The 21,745-nt window shown below is 46.2% G+C and overlaps 1 protein-coding gene across 2 annotated transcripts in view; it reads right to left on the minus strand.

Moving 5' to 3' along the window:
* LOC147885748 (CAAX amino terminal protease family protein) overlaps positions 1-18,297 on the minus strand; it is a 77,103-nt gene extending 58,806 nt beyond the window's left edge. For both annotated transcript variants that reach the window (XR_015543448.1, XM_087396603.1), the window contains exons 1-2: positions 18,214-18,297; positions 17,855-17,880 (exon numbers count right to left, since the gene is read on the minus strand). Coding sequence is in view for 1 of the 2 variants with exons in the window: in XM_087396603.1 (XP_087252729.1) it covers positions 17,855-17,880; positions 18,214-18,265 (78 nt within the window). In the remaining variant the exon portion in view is untranslated. The remainder of the gene's footprint in view (positions 1-17,854; positions 17,881-18,213) is intronic.
* Between the last annotated feature and the right edge of the window lie 3,448 nt (positions 18,298-21,745).

Below are 21,745 nucleotides of genomic sequence, written 5' to 3' on the forward strand. Positions count from 1 at the left end.
TTGGAATGGACTAACTCTAGAGGGGCCTTAGCTTTGGATGAAGCCTCCTGAGGGAACTTGTCTCGATGTTGCTTGCCCTCCAAGCAAGCTCGACAAACACCATCTTTGCCTGTGATTGGGGGAAGTCCATCCACCATTTTGGCCTTCTGCATGTCGGTCAAAGTGCCATAATTCACATGCCCGAACCGTCCATGCCAAAGTTTGGACCGGCCCTGATCTCCATGAACAAGTAGGGCATTGAGTCGATACAACCTATGGTCCTGTACTCCTCTAGCAACCACCTTTCCGTCCTTGGTCTTTGCTAAAGAGTGATGGGATATCTCAAGGTGTATGCCTCAGGCACACCTTGGTTTCTATGTGTGAGTGCTAGAGGCACAGTTAGGTGCCCACAAGCACAGTTAGGTGGTGGAAGAGCCACATAGGATGATTGAGAGAATCTAGGAGCAGATTGAGGAGACGATTGTGGAGCTCTGAAGTCATCAGTGATGTCAGTGAGCATGTATGAGGTGCCTACTTAAGGACCTCACTCTTCTTCATTCCATAATGCAAGTGTTCTGAGTTTGTGTCCACTCTTTCCTTTCCTTTCAGTTTACCAACATGGTATCAGAGCCCTTTGATCCCCCTTGAGCCCATTTCTGCCACATCATCATCTTCTTCTTCATCTTCTTCTTCTCCATTTTCCTCTTTCTTCCCAAAATCTTTGAGAGCTTGGTTCTCCACCTACAAATGACCATTGCCCAAACCCTCTAAGCTGGAAACTCCTCTAGTATGGGCGAACTTCCACCTGTAAGCAATTGAAGAAAAAACGTCTGTGGTGGCTGCCATTCCCCAAACAGCGCATTTTTCACCATTTCTTCTATTGCTCAATACTCCCTGCCTGCTCCGCCATTGCCTGAGCCCTCTTAGGAGTAGATGGGCGACCTCAAGACGAAGATTTTGAGCCATTTTTCACCTCATTTGGTTCAGTAACGAGGGAGAAATCGTCAAAACTCAGGTTCAGCTTGTAGCAACTCCCCCGGGCAAAAGTGCGCACCATTTCGTCCAACCTCTGTGCTGGACCCTCTCTGGTATATGAGCTTTCTTTTGCTTCAGAAAGCCCTCTTTTCCTTGCTTTGAAGAGTGAGCTACAAGCCCTCCAAGTTCAGCCTTTTGGTTTTGACAGTTTTGGACAAGTTTTTGAAGATGATGCTACATAAAATGCTACTCTAGCATTTCTGGTTTTTTGGATCTTTTAATAACTTCAGTACAAGTGTGGCTTCAGTTTTGTTTTGAATTGCTAGACCTGGTTTTGATTGGAAAGTATTCATTTTAGCCACTTCTATGAAGCATGTAAGAAGAAGCATCATTGATTGAATATTGGTCACTAGTCTTTGCTACATCAAGTGCTCATATTTTGGAAGTTTTTCAGTTATTTTTTGCCTTGTAAGAGAGAAAGACACTGCCCAATATCTGGGTTAGACCCTCTCATGGCTACCCTATTGAATCTAGAGAAGTTCAATGGAAAGGGCTTCCACACATGGCAGATGAAGGTGAAATTTGCATTGATGAGGGAGAACCTATGGGGACTTGTCAAACCTACTCCTACCGCTTCTTCTACGGCCTCTAATGCTGGAGAATCCTCAACTCCGACATGACCGGCAAGGGATCCAGCTAGAGAAGAAAAAGCATATGGTATCATTGCTCTTGCTTTAGGAGATTATTATATTCATCATATCTCTGACTTGGAGTCTCCTTCAGAAGCTTGGCAGAAGCTTGACATGATTTTTGGTGCGAGCTCTCACATCTCTAAACTATCACTTAAAATCTCTTTCTTTGAATAGAAGATGGCTAGTGGTACTACTTTGGCAGCTCATGTCAACTATATGCGGAGTCTTATGACTCAACTTGCTTCTATCAACTCTCCTATTACTCCAGATGATGCTATGGCAGTGTTACTTAAGAGTATGCCTGAAGATTATGATCACATAGTTAGCACTTTGAAAAATCTTCCTAATCCTAATCTTGAAGGTATTATCTCTGCTCTCCAAGAAGAAGGAAGGCATATGGAGCTCAGGAAAGGCAATGACACTGTTTATGCTGCAAAAGTCCAGAAGGGCAAGTATACCCCTTGCAATCACTGTGGAAAGACAAATCACCTTTGAAAGGACTGCTTCAAAATTAATCCATGCAAACACTGTGGCAAGAACAACCATAATGAGAAGTTTTGCAGAGCCAAAGCAAAGACAGAAAATGCAAATCTACTTTCAGCTGATGAGCCTCCACAAGATGAGGCATCCTTTAAAGATTATGCATTTTAAATCATCTCTATGTATGCTCCAGATCTCTCTTTTTATGTCAAGGTACTCAGCCTAGATAGTCCTCCAAAATGAATGAAATAAACTATTGTGTTTTGTGTGTTTTGTAAACACCTCTAGTCACCTTATGATGTAGGCCATGTGTATGTTTTGCTCCATGGTACCTCCTGCAGACATTGTGTGCATGTACATACAGGGGAGATAACCATTGGAAGGTCTTTTTGTATCCCTTTTGTTTACCTTACACCCATGGGAACCCTTGCTAGCATGAGAACCTAGCCATAGATTTATCCTTGACCACCATGAGATGGCATGAGAAACTATGAGACTAGATGTATCCTTGACATAGCCTGACGCATTCCCTTGAGGGGGGGTTTGATGGGATATCTCAAGGTGTATGCCTCAGGCACACCTTGGTTTCTATGTGTGAGTGCTAGAGGCACAGTTAGGTGCCCACAAGCACAGTTAGGTGGTGGAAGAGCCACATAGGATGATTGAGAGAATCTAGGAGCAAATTGAGGAGATGATTGTGGAGCTCTGAAGTCATCAGTGATGTCAGTGAGCATGTATGAGGTGCCTACTTAAGGACCTCACTCTTCTTCATTCCATAATGCAAGTATTCTGAGTTTGTGTCCACTCTTTCCTTTCCTTTCAATTTACCAACAAAGAGAACCGACATTTGATGCTGGTCCATCTAGCTCAGAGACAAAAGGTTTTTGCATAAGTCAAGAACATAAAGTACACCAAATATTACCTTCTCTTCGCCGGAGCTTGTGACGAAAGGAATACTTCCAACACCTTTGACCGGGCACGTTCTGCCGTCCCCCACTGTTACTTTGGAGCCTGGATGAGTAGACTCCATGGTGGTGAACCAATCCTTTTTGAAGGACATGTGTTTCGAGGCACCGCTGTCCATGAACTAGCCATTGTCGTTCTCTCCTACCAAGAGAGCAGAGCATGTTTCTGAGATCATGTGAAGAGCTTCTCTGTGGTAACATTTGCCGCCTCCCCGCTTGACTCCTCCTTGCCCTTGTTCTGCTTCTTTCGCTTTAGGTCTGCCTTCTTCTTGTGGCATTTCTTCGCCATATGACTAGGCTTCTCGCAATAGAAGCATTTCATGTTCTTCTTGTGCTCCTAATCATCAGTCTTCTTGTGGAAGTCCTTGGACTTGCCCTTGCCAGACCTATCCTTCACAGTTAAGGCTCTCTTGTCTGCATGGGAGTACAAATCCTCTCTAGCCTCCTCCTGGATGAGAAGAGGGCATAGCTCCTCAAAAGTCATGGGCTTTGTTCTTTAACCAGCTGTGACCGTCGTCACGAAACCTTTGAAGCTCCTGGGTAGCTTATGTAGCACCATCAGTGCCAACTGGCTTGAATCCACCTTTTGACCAACTGCTGCAAGTTGGTCTCTCACAACCTTCACCTTCGTCAGGTGGTCGTGTACTCTGTCTCTCTCACTCATATCCATGTTGTGAAGTTGATGCTCAGGATGCAGGCCATGTTGTATGTCTCGTAGAGGTCTTTCAAAATGGTCCATGCCTCTACGGAAGTCTCTGCCATTTGGATATGCGGGATGACCATGTCTGCCGTCATCCCAATAAGCATGGCAAGAGCTTGAGCATCTCGGTCTTCCCAGTACTCCAGAAGTTGGGGATGAAGGAAGAAGGAAGATGAGAAGAAGAGGGAGAGGGGGCTATCGTGGATGAGGCTTTTGTCGACATGTCTGGAAACAGAAATCTTCTTCCTTACTATTCGAGCAGCAAGGGTAGCAAGTAATACTTGAATTGGGACCGTCTTCGGCAAAGATTCGCATGTGGAAGTTCCTTCCTTCAAGCTCCCAGGTGAGCCCTAGAATATGGGCTCTGATACCATGTTAGAAATCACAGTATAGCGGAAGCAAAAGAGATGAATCCTTGCTGGGAAACGACTCGACAAAAGTGCAGCAACAAAGTAACAAAGGAGATGGCAAAACTGCACAAGTTCTTCCTTCTAGAATGAAGGGCAAAAGGCTGCAAGAGGAGCAGCTACAAAGGGCAGTAGTTGCTGCAATCTTCTTCCACCAACGGTGGGCTAGACAAGTCGCGTTCTCCCTACTATAAGTGCGCGGCGCTGCTGGATCAGCTTCAGTGCTGAGAGGCTGAAGGCCTGAGTACTATATGATAGTGAGGGGGAAGGGGGCTTTATATAATAGAGGGGAGAGGCCACAAAGGGGTGGTGGATTGACCACCAACCATTGACCTTGGCCACTGACCATTGACCTTGACCACCAACCATTGACATTGGCCACCGACCATTGACCTTGACCACCGGCCATTGACATTGGCCACTGGCCATTGACATTGATCACCAACCATTGACCTTGGCCACCAACCATTGACCTTGAACACCGACCATTGACCTTGACCACCGACCATTGACTTTGACCTTGGCCACCGACCATTGACATTGATCGGTCGGCGACCCCCTCTCAATCACTCCCCCTTCTAACCTCCTGAGCCCCTTGCCCTTCTCCTCATAAATGGGGGGGCAAAACATGTGGGGCATTAACCGCGAATTCTAACAGCTCGTACAGAAGAAAGATGGTTCATTTTGTATGTGTGTTGACTATCGCGCACTGAACAAAATGACCATCAAGAACACATTCCCTATTCCACGCATTGATGATGTGCTGGACTAGTTAAATGGGGCTTCAGTTTTCAGCAGGATAGAGTGGTTATCACCAAGTGAGGATACAACCACAGGATGTGCACAAGACAGCGTTTCGCACTACTTTTGGGGGTTGTATGAGTATTTGGTGATCCCTGTTGGGTTGACAAATGCCCTGGCTACTTTTACCAGAATGATGGATAGTATCTTCCAACCTTAAAGACAATTCACAGGAACCTTCTTCAATGACATCATTGTTTCCTCTAAGTCCGAAGAAGAGCATAAGGAACCACAGTTAGGGGAAACGGAGACGGGGAAACGGGGAACGGAAACATTTCGGGATTTCTTGGAGGGCTGAAACAGGAAAACGCCACGTCAACAAGGGGGGGTTTAGAAAAGTGGGTTTTGAGATGAGAACATACACATTTAGAATGCTACAACCTACAGCCTACTTGCTACACTGGAAGGAGTGGAAGGAGGCCAAAATCGAACGCAAAAAGACCAAAATCGGGGCTGGTGGCGGATTTCATGTCATTTTGGAGACCTAGCAGCCTATGTTGTCTGAAACGGCCCGTTTCAAAGCTCTGAAACACGTTTCAGACTAGCTGAAACGTTTCAGGGTCCTGAAACGTTTTAGGGTCCTGAAACGTTTCAGGGCTTGAAACGCGTTTCAGAATCCGGGGCTTCTCTGAAACAGCGTTTCAGGTCTGGCTGGGCTCTGAAACGCATTTCAACGTAACTGTGTAAGGAACATCTTGCTGCTCTTTTCCAAGAGCTGCAAAATCACCAGCTCTATGCAAACAGCAAGAAGAGTAAATTCTTTCTGGAAGAGATCCATTATTTGGGGCATATAATATCAAATGATGGGATACGGATGGATCCGGCAAAGATCCAAGCCATTCAAAAATGGTAAAGATCCATAGTTTCCTAGGCCTATGTTCGTATTACATAAGATTTATCAGGCATTTTGCGGATATAGCCGCACCACTTCACGACCTTACCAAGAAAAATGCAGCTTTCAGATGGGGTATTCCACAACAGAAAGCATTAACCACACTCAAAGAGAAGCTGACCACAGAGCCAATTTTAATAGTTCCAGATTTGTATCAGCCATTTGATGTGGATTGTGATGCCTGTGGGGAGTATATTGGAGCTGCATTGCATCAGAATGGCCATGTAGCGGCCTATGAGAGCAGGAGACTCCGAGATGCAGAGAGATATTTGGGAATCTATGAGAAAGAGTTGTTGGCTGTAATTCATGCCATCCATACATGGAAGCACCTTACGGTAAAGACTGATCACCTGCAGCTGATCAATTTGTCAGAGACCTCCAGCAAACAGCTTTCAACCAAGCCTGAACAGCAATAGAAAGGTCTCAAGAAAAGCATAAGAAGGCTGCAGGTAAGCATAGGAGACAGCCAGATTTCAAGGAAGGGAATTGGGTGCTTTTGAAGTTCGAGAAAGCTAGGCTCCGCAAGCTAAAGGGCAAACAACAAGTGTATGCAAAGTTATCACCCAGATACTATGGCCCTTTCAGGGTTACAAAAGAGATTAATGAGGTTGCATACAGGTTGGCACTGCCAGAGCATTGGAGGATTCACAATGCCTTTCATGTGAGTCTTCTGAAGAAATTTTAAGAACCGGCACCTACAAAGCCAATAAGAGAGGATCCACCAAAAGTGGATGAGCTGGAGGAGGTCCTTCAGCCAGAACAAATTGTGTATCATACTGTACGCAAAGGCCTCCAAGGCAAGGAATTTTACAAATATCTTGTAAAATTCAAAAACTATTCGGCATTGCATGCCAAGTGGACGGATGAAGACATGTTGTCTTATCATCCACAACTTTTGGATATTTACAAGGAAGCTTTTCAGTTGAGGTCAACCGAATAGAAGCCAGGGGATGTCACCAAGCTGTAAATACTTCAAAGTCAAAGTTTCAATTGACCATTTATTGATCATAATCAATGAGTTCTTCATTTATTTAATTATGTTCAAAAAGTTATACTTATTCGGTCAAAGATACTTAACTCCAGTTAAGTAAACCTAACCCCGGTTAGGAAGACTTAGCTTAGGCCAAGATGGTTAAATACGGTTAACCAAAGAACCAAAGCGCTGACTTCAGTCAGAGAGTGTTGGCTTCGGTCAACGAGACTTGGCTTACGCCAAGAGGGTTAACTTTAGTTAACCAAGATGTGTCAACCTCGGTTGAAGAGACTTGGCCATTATTAAGGCACTTTGACTGATTGTCAAGCCCCTTAATTATGATCAAGAGGGTTGACCTTGTGAAGAACCAGCCTTCTCAAGAATGCAAATGTGTGCAATGCATGCAGAATTTGAATGCCAATTGGCCCTCCAATGGAGAAGAGCGTCCTCGTGAGAGTACTTGTTTCTATTTTCGACCTACATGCAAGTGTGTGAGAGATGGCGGATGAATGCAAGGTGAATGAAGAATGCTACGTGAGATTCACAATGAAAGGGTGATACCATTTCATTAATGTCCCTTGAGATCACTCAAGTTCCATCTTCCCATTTACACCTACCCTTAGCCTATGGCCCATGCATCTACCATTCAATGCACCTTAATGCATCCTTCCCCTAGGACCTAGACACGTGTGTGCACATTTTTATTAATAGAATAAGTGTCACATGTTTAAATTTGATGCCGTCTGAAGCAGTGGCTCCAGCTTGATTAGTCCTATCTACTGAGATGATCCACCGCCATAACAAATTGGTAGGTGCCCATCATAAATACATATGCATGTTACACCATTGGCGTATAATATATAATAATGTTTTAATGTCTACTAATCACGGATTAGTGATTTCTCTTGTCATGACAGACCTCGGTCAACCAAAGAATTTGTTTTACATTATGTGCACATGTTTGCTTGGAGGGGACGCCCAGAGTGATAGGATTAGTCCACATATTCTTATTTGCATGCAAAGCGCTGACCATTAATGGGTGTCTTGGTTGTGTTCTTTAGTTAATTGTTGCAGGTACTAAGAGGGATTGAAGACCTAAGCAATATGGAGCTGAGTGAGTGATTAGGAAATCACCCGCATGACCAAGTGCTTCTAAGACTCCAGAGTTGCCCTTAGGTGGCATGTAATTAGGAAAGTAGATTAAAATCTCACACTTGGCATCTTGCCAAAGAAAATAAGCTGAGAGCTCCTTTGCATATTCATTCACGTATGAATTTCTGTAAGGAGTTGTATGCTGAACTCATGTACTCAGAATTCTCTCAAGAAATAAAGACCTTCGGGAGGGTTCACAGCCCAACGTTTGTCTTGGCCTCCAATGTGTGCAGAAGTAGTAGTAGTAGAAGTAGAATTTATTAGCGTCCTTGGGGGGCCAAAAAATGACCCATGGGACCCGTCTCGATACAATGTAAAAAGAGTCTCCTCAAGGGGTCAGGAGTCTCTGAGTTCCTAACGACAGGTGAAAAGACGAGTGACAAAAGATCCCAATGCTGCCGGAGAGGCAGTGAAGAGAACTGATGTCAACTGAGCGGAGTCCCCCAGTATCTACTGGTAGTCCTCTCTAATATGTGCATATCGGGGTCACTGTAGAGCTACATGTGCCTCCGTCTCAACTATCTGCATGTCACAAAGGATACAGACTCTAGCATGTCTGGGCTGGTGTATCCAAGCTCCCTGCTCAATGGCAAATGTAAGAGATCTGGTACGGAACCTGGCAATGTTTCTGCGATATAGAAGGGGGATAGGTGTGCTAATATAAGACTGAGCATGAGTCTCTATGGACATGTATGTAGACCAACATGTGGGATTTATGTTGTCTTGGTAATATTCCAGCTTTACCCTCTTTTCACTTGTCAACCAGTGAAGAGAGAGAGAGAGAGAGAGAGAGAGAGAGAGAGAGAGTTTATTATTAAAGTCTTCGGAAGACCGATGGGTCTATGAGATTGTGAAAAACCTGGTACAAACGAGCTGTGGTGGTGGAGCTACTAAACGAGCATCCACACCAATGCAAAATGCAAAAAATGCAGAGTGGTGGTACTAAGTCCTAAGTACAACATAGTCATGTCGGTGGTCGACTATATATATCAATCTCATCATCATCATCATCAGGGCATCAGGGTGGATGAGGCAATGGGGGCATGAAATCGGCGATAGAGTGCTATCGGCCACTCACAGGTGCAGCCCTGGCATGTCTCCTGGTCGTAGTTCTGCATCTAACCAGGGCTACCGTGACCCCTGTTGGTCGGGCCCCAATTGTAAACAAGGAGGGGATGTCCCCCAGTGTGATCTATGTGTCAACCCTCTGTCTGAGCGGTCGGGTCACTGGCTCCAGGTCACAGTCATGTCGAGGCCTCGTCTCATGAGGGTCCATGTGATCTGGCTGAAAAAACTCCGTGATAGAGCTCTAAGAGGGATCAGCCAAGGAAAAAATCTGCTCGTCTCCGTGCTCGAAGTATCCTCTCATGGTGTCTGAGAACATCATGAATGAAACCTGCCAAACATCATTGGTCTGGGTAAGAGAGGAATCGGGCCAGAATCCCATAGCTATCTCTGAAGAGGCAGTAGAAACGCCCTCGGATCTCATAGTAAACAAGACACCTGAAGATGAAGTGCTCCTCTGTCTCAACCTCTTGCATGTGAGAGAGAGAGAGAGAGAGAGAGAGAGAGAGAGATTGTTTGCAGAGAGAGAGAGAGCTGAGTAAAGCAACAGCGCAGCAAAACAGAGTAGAGTAAGGCAATAGTGCAGCAAAACAGCAAGAAGAGAGTTTCACACCGAGCTGCAGACTGACCACCACGGCAATCTCAAGTGCGAGATTACGGTCTCTCAATGCTGGGTCCAAAAATGAGAAGATCAACCTCACTGGTGCAACAAACCTGCAACTTAAAATTGCATTGGAGAACTGCACAAAATACAAGGGCAAAAAAATACAAGGGCCGACCCCAAGGACCTCCAGGCTGCACAAGCAGAGGTTGAGACACTACGAGAGTGGAGAATGCCTGGCTCCAACAAGCAATCGAAGAGGCTGAAAGCCTAAGGGGGGAGAATACTCGCCTGAAGGGGAAGTTGGAGAATTATGCCCAACTTCAATCTCTGATCCAACCACTCCAAGCACCTAATGAGCACCTACCCAAGCTGCCCCGAAGACAATCACCAAACATCGATGATTCAGCTACGGGCAATACTGGTGTGCATCACCTATCACAAGCTACTCCCCAGACAGGTCCCTCGAAGCAGAAGCTTGCAGGAAACAGCAGCACCTTAGGCACTAAGGCAACTGAAGACACGACTACACAAACCCTCTTATTGCCGGATCCAATGGGCAGAACGAAATCTGAGATGTGGGCACCTAGACCCACACCAATTTTGTAGAGGTGGGAGTTCAAGTTTCATTTTTGGCAGAGAATAATTTTAAAGTGGGGACTCAAAGGTCGCCCGAGCAGGTTTTTGATGCCGAGCCCATTTCGTCAAGACAAAATCTTCTGTAGCTTTGCGCCGTGTACCAGGGCGCGAGATTTTACCTGTCCATTACCGAGCATGGCGACAGATTGAGGAGATCGAGATCAACCCTCGTGCTCCCCCACAATCTCTACATCAGGGTGTACTAGGGCCGGTCCAACCCAAGATCTCAGTCTATGACCCTGCCATACGCACCTTCAACCTTTTGTCCAGGATCGAGCAGTGCGCCAACACAACATTTTCAAGGCTAAACGACGCCTGATTGCTGCCCAGATTTGCGAACTCCTTGAGCCTTCTATGCCTAAGTTCCCATCCTATTATGCAAAGATCTTGCAGAAGTTGGAAAAGCTTATAAGTAGCCACACCACCGAGGCGGTAGCGATGCAAAATAATATATGCAACTAGTGGCAGGAGTGAGTCACAACCGTTTGGTGGTATGCGGCTCATTTTAATAGTACGTTGGGCATCTCCAACCCTACCGAGGACCCCATCACCAAGCTGTGGTCAGCGGATTGGCTAACTCATCCGGATAGGCTACCACTCCACATTAGCTCACTCTACCCGTGGCCTCCCTTGAGCAACAACGAAGGTTCGCTTCCTTCAACCCTTCATCTCCAGGCCCATCATTCTCCTAAGCTCCTGCCCCCGACGAAGCTGGACCTTCTACCACACCAGGTCCAACAGATGTGCCTCCTCGACGACACCGCAATTCCGCATGACGACCCCACGGCTTCAACCCCCAAGCCTCAGCATTCAAGCAACGGTTGGTACCTACCAGTCTTGAACCATGAGGACCCAGTTGAAGTAGTCAAGGCGAGATGTTGGCCCCTGGGTTAAGACCAAGGGAAAGGGAAGTTACCAATACAAGAGCGAGTACGGTTCCTGCAGGCGGTAACAAAGTATTTCATTGGCTAACTCTTGTAGTGAGCGGTCACGGGCAATGCGACCTCAGTCAATTTCTGAATCATGAGCACCATGGTAGAAAGCGATGAAGCTGAAGATTAAGGGCAGTTGACCAATGGCGAGCAACGGTGTAGCGAGCCGAGCTCACCACCTTTAGAAGGCGGTTTTGCAATGGTTTAGAAAAGCTTTGTAACAAAGAGAAGGGAAGAGAGAGTGACATTGCGAGTTCACGCTCTCCCTCTCACCTGAGCTTGCTAGGTTAGGAAGCTTGACACTGAGTGTTCATTTCCAGCCGAGGCGGGCTTGATTGTATATACTATCAGTCTACTTCAATATATATGAGTGTGATTTCATGTCCTGTTTATGAAGTGTCACCTACTCGGTGTGGTGTTAAGTTCCCAATTGTTAGTAACTCGGTTCTCCCGTTACCATACGGTTTCCCCTTCAACAGCAAACCTTGACCTCCGCATTTTATTATTGACCGTTGTTTCATCACCCCAAGCATGCATGCACTCCACGCAACAGACTGCAAGAGCGAGCATCTTCACCCGAGTGCTGCACAGGGTTGGGTTGTTTCCGAGCACCGAGTGCCCTTAAGTTAGCCTGTTGGGAGTGAGCAAACAAGAGCGTCAACACACTCGCACTTATCGCGGACCCATCCCGATCTCCAGCAACTCATCAGACAACAGCTGCAAGGAAACCCCCTCTAGGTCTGCCATGTCATCACATCCAAACAAATACTAACTAGTATACATACTGCTACATGAGTCGGGGGGAACAACTCCTTGTGGCTCGAGGTCCTGCTTGAGAGCTTGCCCGAACTAATACTCCTCCACTAATACCACTAATACCCCTTTGTCAACTCGTGCATCTGTCATCTTGCTCCTTCCCTTCCACTCAGTTGACAAAGCCTCTAAGTGAAATGCCCGAGAAGGACTCGAAAATCTCTCCTACTGGTCGAGCACCATGGGTACCAATTCCTCCCAAGCCAATGTATTCATCCTTCCACTGGTAATCAAGGATGAATAAAAAGCAGATGACAAGTGGGACAGCAATATTATGGCCATGTCCACAGATGATATCTGCTTCCCCTCCTAGAGAATCTCTTGCTGAAGCTCCTGAAGCTTATTGATGTGCCCCCGCATCAAGGAAGACTTCATGCGATCCAACAACCTCATCTGAACTTCTAAAGAGGCCCTCTTCATGGGAGAGGTTCTGTTGTACAAGGATGCCAAATGCTCCCAAATACTTTTGGCCACCGTCATGTGCTTGAGGAGTACAGTTTAGGAAACTGAAAGACCCTTACCCTCGCATTGAGTCGGTCCCAAAGCTGAGACATGGTCTCTACCTCCCTCCTGCCTCCGTCTGTTTTGCAGGATCTCTAGGGGATCAGGCCTAACAACCCCATCAATATGAAGTCAGCTAAATCATATGACTGCAAGGCAGACTCCTTATGACCCGCCACACACAGTCATTGAATCCATCCAATTGAAGGTCCAGGGGGAAGGTAGGTAATATGGGGATTTTCACATTGCTCTCCATCATCTCAGCCAAGGTAGCCATGTTGAAGTGAAGAGAAAGTCGAATTGAGAAGAGAGGGTGATGGGAAAGAAGGTAGAGAAGGGGATTGATGGAGAAAGGGAGGAGAGGGCTGGAGAACATAATGAAGATGCTTGTGGTCTGGGTACCTTCACACCTTGGCTGTCCCATCCCTCGAAAACACCTCCTTTCGAATCTGAAAGAACCCTTCAAAGACTACGCCCCCTTGACACCCGCATAGCCTTCACCTTTACACAGCCAAACAGCGGCCCTAATACTCGATGCAGTTTGCTGGCTCCAGGCTCCCTCTACGTCTTGGGTCTCTGGCCAACCTTAGGCTTTGATACCGTGTGAGAGTGCACAGGAAACTGAACAGAAAAGAGAGAGCAAACCACATCACACAAACTGAACTGGAAAAGAAGGAGAGAGACTGCAAGGGATCTCAGGGAAATCTGCTAGGCAAAACCTCCAATGATGAGATGAAGTCAGCTGATACAAGCAGGCCAACCACCTGCTCCACATAGGCTGACTGCCTGCCCTGCATGAGCCTGCCTCAAAGAGGCTGACCAGGCGGCCTAGGTGGCTGACCAGCAGGTCAGCCCACCTCTGCCTATAAACAGGCTGCTGGGGGCTTGGTAACCCAACCAGTAGGTCGGGCCTGCTGTCCCACATGCTGGCCTACAAAGGCACCTCCAATGAGCTGCCAACACCACAGCTAACAGGCCTCAAAGAGACCCTAAACAGTGCCGCATCAGACCTGTACCCCTCCTGAAGCACACGTAGTGAGCGTGACACCAAGGCCCCCTGCCAACATGCCCTGATCTGCCCGCACAGGTCTGCACTAGACAGCACCTCTCCAGGCACATACACAAGGCCCTGGCTCAGCCTCCAAACAGCCAGACCTGCTCCAAGGATAACTGGATCCACCCCAAGGCCCTGGCATAACCACCACAAGGGCCTGACTATCCACATGCCTAAGCATGCACCCAACCCTATCCTACACAAGGGGTGGGCACAACCACAACAAAGGCCCTCACTCTCCACCCTAACCATGATACATTAGGCAATGTTCAACTGTAACACCTCCCCCCCCAGATCTGCCCCCCCCTTTCCCCTCCGTCTTCTACTGTACCCTCGCCTCCATCCGTCTCTCCCGCTGTAGTCACCCTCACCACCCGCCTTTCACCCACCTCTTCTCCCCCCCCTCCCCCCCCCCCAAAAAAAACTGCAGCGGCCCATCCTTTATTTCCTCCTCCCACCCCTTCCCCCCCGCGGGAGCCCCAGCTGCCTTTTGGTGCCTAGGCCAGTAGGCAAGGGCATGGCTGCAGCCTCTCCCTCTTAGTCTCTAGCTTCCCTCGTCTAGGGCAGCCCTTGTCGTGCGAAGTCTGGAGGCTTGGACTGTGACACTACCTTGACTTCCTGGTGGTTACCCCCTCGCCTTGGAGATGCGAAAGGGGGGACCCATTGGAGCAGTTGGTTCCACCTCGTATCCTTTTGGTGGTTTCAACTTCGCCTCCACGGTAGAGGAGAAGTGGACCCCCACGCTTTTTCATCTCATGATGAAGGACCAAATATCGCATGATCGAGGAGTGGTTGGGACCCCAGGGAAGGGAGTTGTGAATGTCCCACGATGACGCGGCTATCTTCAAATTGGGTTTCTCGGCAAAGAGGAAGCCTCGCAGTAGCTGTGCTTCACTTGTGGCCGAAGGTTCAGCTCAAGTACATTACACACTAGCCATTCCAGCAATATGCTAGTCGGCTTGGACTAGAGGTCTCCTTCATGATGCAGTGACGGTAGGCATTGAGCCTATCATGCCTTTGGTGTGCCGTCGCGCAAATACAGACTATCCCCTTCTAAATCCTCGACGGAATCTTAGAAATCCACAATTGTCGTTCAAGCTCCCACCCATAGAAGGGTGCTAGACATGGTGAGTTGGAATGTGCACAGGCTTCATGATCGTGTACGGCAACAGCCACAACAGATGATACTTCATTAGGAGTTGCAAAGGGCTGTGTTAGGACAGGCAGTTGATTTTCTCACACATGTTCTTAGGAGTAGATATTAGACACCGACACTACCTCCTTCCAGGGAGGGGCCCCGAGGTGTGGTCCCCCACAGTAGGCAAGAGTGGAGTAGTCTGCATCTCTGTTTCCCAAGCATTAGCCCCAACTATGTTCAACCAAGGTGAGCTTATCACAGGGAAAGCAGTGTGAATCAGTTCATGATGGGTGTCTCCCGGATCGGCAACCTGAACATGTACACCCCAGCTTGCAGACAAACAACACCTTTCTTGATGTTGAATCTTGGGTTGTTGGAGGTGACTTCAACAACCTAGAGTTCAAGGAGGACAAGTAGGACAAAGCCTCTTTTTCAAGGAGGCCCATGGTTGAGAAGAGCACATGGGAGAATATATAACTTTGTAAGACTAAAATATATCCACTCGTACAAATTCAAATTTTTGTTGTTCTAAAGTCCAAATTTCTACCATGCAAATAAAAGAGAAAATGAAAGAGAAGAAAATAAAAGAGCAAGTGGGAATAGTTCATTTTCGCAATGAATGGTTGTGACCCCGTGAGCTCTTCAAACTTCCTAGTAGCCTTTGCTTCTCCTTCGGCTAGAAGAGGCATGACAGTCTCGTAGAGTGACCTAATAGGTTCTCTATGTTGGGGATTGGGCATTGCACAAAGGGGGAGCCACAGGTATTTTCGCAAGTATGATAACGTCAAATCACTCCTCTTTTGTGCTTCGCCTAGGGCAGTCCCATCGGGGACTCACATAGAAGCGGGTCCATACTTGGTGCTTTACTTCAAGAGGAGGAGGCCGTAACAGAGATTTGGCAATAGCCAGAGAGCCGTCCTGGGAGTGGTTGGACTACTTGGGTGTCAGATGCAATTCAGAGGAGCAATGAGGAGCTAGCCCTAGGCTCTTCAAGGGTGACACTCTCTTTAGGAGATGATCTGGCTTTCAAAGAGCAACTCAGAGAGGAAGACCCAGTCTCATAGTGGCTTGCAAACCATTATGAGAGTGGGCAGCTCGACCTTCAAGCCACGAAGATCATTGGGCTGAGTTCTCGGATCATTCTTCACGATACGATAAATCACCCCTGGAGACAAGATGACCAGGCACTTTTTTCAGACCATTGGCCCCCATTCAACAAGGACACAACTCCAACGACTATGAGATGCGAGCAAGCAGCTACAGTTAAACCCGCATAAGATTCAAGAGATGACCATAGACTTCTATCAGCAGTTGTGAAGGAGTCCCCCGAGGTCCTTGCACCTAGGGAGGCAAACTGGGCCCATATCCTTTTCAGGAGGTTTTTGACTCTGGCTCTCTTCTACAATCCTTGAGCCAAGGTTGGATATGTTTGATCCCAAAGAGGAGGGATAGATTGGACATACTGCAAGTGGAGACCAATTACTCTATTGAACACCACTTACAAGATCTTAGCCAAGGTCTTGAGCTTGCCGTTCCGGCCCCACCTCACGGATATCACAGTCAAGTTTTGTTTAGCGACCTGGCATCCCGTATTATATCTTCAACTTTTGGGAGGCATGTGATTCGGCCCTAGAGGAATCTCACATTGATGTAATCCTTCTTCCAAATTTGAAGAAGGCTTATGACTGGGTGGAGTTGTCCTTTTTGAGGGCACCATGCAGACGTCGACTCTAAGTGCCAATCGGATGCTCTTTGGCAATCACATGGGGGAGGCCTTCACTCTGCATGACTTACGGAGGGGAGTCGTGCCTTCTCCATTGATCCAATGTCTCCAGCATACAAGATCCAAGGTCAACGTAGGATGCTATCATCCGCGGCCTTTGCCTTCGCTAGAGGATAGCTTTTGGGAGATGGTATCCAGCATCACCGCCTAGAACATCTAGGTTGCTCGCTACAATCTTGTGATGGGAAGCCATCAGGTTCCCCCAACAGCAACCCCGGTAGCCATCTGGCAAGATATCATTTCCACGTTGTGTGCCATTCGGGAGTGCAAGACTTCAAGATCTAGAGCAACCATTGAAAGGCGAAAGCATTTCTACAAGGCTCAGCCTCACGCATCTTTTCGAGCGAAGTATGGACCTCCACCCTGGTTGTTAGCTCCTGTTCCAGAATTCTTTGGGTTCTTTGGAAACAGGCTGGTTTTTCTGACACCCTTTTTTCTTTTTTTCATTTCCATTATGAACACCTCTTGGGTTGCTAATTTGTATGGTTGGTTTCTCAAGCATCAATAGGAAGTTCTTTTCTTTTCTTTTCTTTTCTTTTGGGGGGGGAGTCCCTTGATGGTGTTTGAAAGGCAGGTGGCTTTAGAACACCTGCTAAAAGGTTGTAATCTTGTTTGAGATTGTGTCAACGAGCAATGCATTATTGGCCATTTGTGAAGTGGGCAGCTTTGGGGACCAGAACTCAACAATTGCGTCCACAACAAGGACTTAAAGGGCTTCTGAAGACCTGGAAGCATTTCCTGTTTCACAATGAAAATAGACCACCAGTCCTTGACTTGGCTACAGACCATGCATTGAACCGAGAAACAGATCTGTGGGAGCCAGTCGTTTCAATTGTATGGTGGCATGATCGACGTCTGGCAAATATTAGATTCCACAAGAAAATAGGCAAATGTGGATCCCTTCAATATGTATGTGTAAAGTCAAAGCTCGCAGAGCAATTAACCTCGCAAGGGATCCCAAAGTAGCTGCTGCTTACTCTTCACAAATTACAGCTCCTGAATGTGCACTTTCGGGACACGTATCTCTTAAGGGGGGAGCAAAAGAGGACGCGGTGTAAGTGCTGTAAATCGTTCATCGGACGGCAATAATTGTTGTTTTACCACGTCGTGGTATGGAAAGCTGCGCTTATTATTAAGCCCAAGTAAAGAATTCTTCAAAAACCAACTCTCTTTGCTCGATTGTTTCTTGTCTTCTAACTTCTGTGCTTCGCAATACTGCAATGCAAGAACGCGGTTCTGCATGCATTAGCCTATGAGAGAAGAGATGTAAGTAGTATTCCATAGCAAAACTTATCCATTCTGTGAGTCATACCTCGATACGAGTGCTGCGATTGTAGCCTGCCAAGGAATGCAAAAAAATCAGGATGGAAAGTTCATCCCCATAAACTGCCTTTTCAAAACATGAAATAAAAATCCTAGAGCGTTAAAAAACGTATGCAAGAGTGATTCCTATCCCTTCCTTCATTTGTTCTGAGCCAAGCAACTCTCTCTTTGCTTCTCTTTTTGTCTCGTTTGTGCTCTACTAAACAATTCAGCGCTCTCTCTCTCTCTCTCTCTCTGTGGCACGCGATAGCTTTAGCCCACTCTCTTGTTCTCGGCTACCCGATTCTTGCTTGTTCTGTTCTCCCTCTGTTTCTATATACGAATACCATTATTGATTCAAAGCATCACCTATAAGGCCATGGCAAGGTACGGAGTGCAAAATCGCGCATTGGGTCGTCATGTAGCTGCAAATTTTACGATTTCTAACGCAACCCCGAGTAAAGTTTGGAAATCGAGACTGTTATATGCATCCATATTGTGACGTGGCCTTGCTACACGTGGACAGCTGACATGTGGTGGTCAGTCGGATGTTTGTAACTGATGAAGAACAGGCAGTTCAGTAAGAGTTCGGGTCTCGCCGGTTGGGGCAAATCCTACTTCTGTGCATTTCACATCTAGTGGAGACGTCGGGTATGGATCACCCAAATGCCCGCCGCCCAGCATTTCCAACCCCTAGAACACCACAATGGCTGATCAAGAGACGCACAACGACGCACAAGTTTGAAGTGAACACGTATTAGCGCTCATGAATCAACTATCACCACAAATCAAACGCTCGTGGCGATGCTCAACTCCTACCAAACCCCGTCACAAACACAAACACGAACCGATCACAAAATTCATCCAAAATCATTCCAGGATTTGCCTACAGAAGATGCCATGGTTTGGATTGATCATTTCGAGAACATAGCCGATTACCATGCGTGGTCAAACGATCGAAAAGCACTCAAATTGTGAACGGTGCTTGAAGGGATAGCAGTTACTTGGTTTGTACAACAACATGAATCCATCAAACAGAATTGGCCAAGTTTATGACATTAGTTTATGCAGAATTATGTGCACACTAAAGTTGCACAAATTGCACTACAACAATTGCAAGATCTAGAACAAAAAATAGATGAACTGGTGGCACAATTCATTGTAAAGTTGAATCAATTGTTACTCAAAGCAAATTCGTCTATGTTGAAAGAGATGAATTTTTTTTTCTTATGGCTAAGACTCAGACATGACATTTCACGTCGAACCAAAGATCAGACCTCTTACAAAGCAGTTCAAATTGCTCAACGAATTGAATCCTATGACAATGGAAAGCATTCGAATCAAATTGGTCAAAGTGAATAGAGAAAGCCAACACCAAACACAATAGTACCAATGGATGTAGAAATGCAAAATGTAGCCATACAATTTACACCTCACAAGAATGTTCATGACATCTGAACAAGACTTCCAAAACGTGACAAAAAAGGCCGCCCAAGGTGTTTCAACTGCAACACATATGGACATGTGGCCAAGTATTGTCGAAGCCCAAAAGACACATCCAAGTTTGAAGTGCAGAATGTGCAAATCACAGAACAGCTTCACTAACCAAATTGTCGGGAAACGACTAAGTGATTGGTTGATGGAGGCCAAACAATCGCATTGGCAGGCCTCCACATCACGGACAAGGCAAGTCTCTATTAGTATTCGCAATAGTAGGAAATCATCAGTTGTGGATATTAATCAACACAGGTAACACAATCTCATCCATCAGTCCAGAATTAGTGACAAAGTTACAACTCAGAATTCATCATCGTAAAGAATTTAAGGTCCTTTTTGGAGATCACCAAACATTCTACAAATCCAACAAACTAGCAAAATTTCAATTTCATTGTTGTGAGAAGAAATTCACACACGCAATGTATTAGCTACTGAAGTAATTGTTTCTCGAATGTGATTGGTTGGAAAAAAATCAAGCCATTCTCGCAACACTCACTGTTAACAAAAGACAACATTAGCATTCCGTGGGTAAAATAAGGATCATTCTCAGAAGTGGTGTGTGCTCAAATAGATGAAGAAGTATCACCTTTGGTCCAAGCCTAGATGATACGAGCATTGTTTAAAAAGTACCCATGCACAACAGCAATGTCATGTGCACGAATTAGTATCTAAGGTGTACTGGGGTACACAAGACTAGCTCAGGTACCCTGGGGAGGCTAAGGGCTCCGACTTCTTCGACGGCATGGTGTTTCATCCTGGCTACCTCGGCCTTGAGTTCTTTTTCTCTATGGATGGCTTGAAGGGTAGACAGTGTGAGTGGTCCATAGTATCTTTTTAATTTGATCCTGTTAAGGTAGCCATCCATTTCTGTCCCATCAAGGGTGGCTATTCGGCATGCCCCTTGTGGAGTGATCTCAACCACGTGGTAGGGACCCATACCTCGGTACTTGAGCTTGCGCTTGGTATTGCGGACACTGTAGAGGAGTGCCAAGTCTTCCTCTACCAGGTCTTTGTTCTTGAGGTTGCGATCGAGCCAGTTTTTGTGTCTGTCCTTCTCCACCTAGAGAGAGTAGGCTGCACGCAACCTTGTCTCTTCTAACTTTTCAAGGTCAACTAGCCGTTCTACCAACGCATTCTCTATAAGGCTTTCCTTAACAGTAAGACGAAGGCTAGGCACTACATACTCCATTGGCATCACTGCCTCCACTCCAAAGGCTAGGCTGAAGGGGGTCAAGTGCATGGCCAACTTGTAGGATGTTCCACAGGCCCATAATGCTGCTATGAGCTTATGCTCCCAGTCGGTACATTTAGGTTCTACTATACAAGTTATGATCTTATAGCAAGTTTTATTGGAGCTCTCAACCAAGCCATTTGCCCTAGGGTAATATGACGTTGACTTCCTATGTATGATCATAAACTCACTAGACAGGATTGCTATCATTTCGTTGAGGAAATGAGTTCCTCGGTCTTGCTGACTAACTCTAAGGGACATCTGAATCGCGTGTGATAACTTGTTCATATAAGAATTTGGCAGTGGATCTCGCATCTACCTTCATGGTGGCTCTCCCTTCTACCCACTTGGAGAAGTAATCTGTGGCCAACATGATGTATTTGGCCCCGATTCCTTTTGGACCCATGGGTCCAATAAAATTGATGCCCCATTTCTCGAAGGGCTGATTGGTTAAGATTCCGGTCAGGGGCATCATGTCCACCTTGTGTGGGATTTGGACATGCTAGCAGGGGTCGCACCATTTGATGAATTTGGCTTCATCTCTGAAGAGAGTCCGCCACCAAAGGCTAGCTTGGAGCACCTCACATGCTGTAACATCAGTGACAAAATTACCTCCTGCAATTCTCGAGTGTGGGCTTCCTTGAGCACATTGATGTGTTCGTGCTCGCACACACATCTTTGCAGCAGAAGTAATTATAAGTCTACCTAGTCAAAGTATCCTACTGAAGATTAGGGACAAGCACATAGGCTAAAAGCACACCGATTCATGTTGCATGGTGTATCAAAAGAAATGAAGAAGTATGTGATAAGAAAACATTTCTTTAGAAAAATGACATTTTGTAAGTTATGAGAAGCCAAGCAAGAGTGCGAGCCTTACCTCATCTACATTGCGGAGTCAAGATGTATTGTGATCGATTAAAAAAACCATTGTTCTTGTGATTAATGTGAATGTGTATAATAATATGACTCATGAATAATAAAGATGATTAGGGCATATGGCCCATGGTTAAGGTGGCTTTGTACTCCCCTTTGAAGGTTTTTTTTGTCATACATCTCATCTTATACATTCATGCACCACATGTGATTTGAAGGGGTTTTTTGTAATATATCCCATGTTATGTTTTCATATGTCCATATATCTTGTAGCATCCTACTCGGGCGCATTCTAATTTA

This window comes from Dipteris shenzhenensis, chromosome 25 (genome assembly GCF_047967505.1).
Source record: "Dipteris shenzhenensis isolate YYH24624 ecotype China chromosome 25, Dip_SZ_1.0, whole genome shotgun sequence".
NCBI lineage: Eukaryota > Viridiplantae > Streptophyta > Polypodiopsida > Gleicheniales > Dipteridaceae > Dipteris > Dipteris shenzhenensis.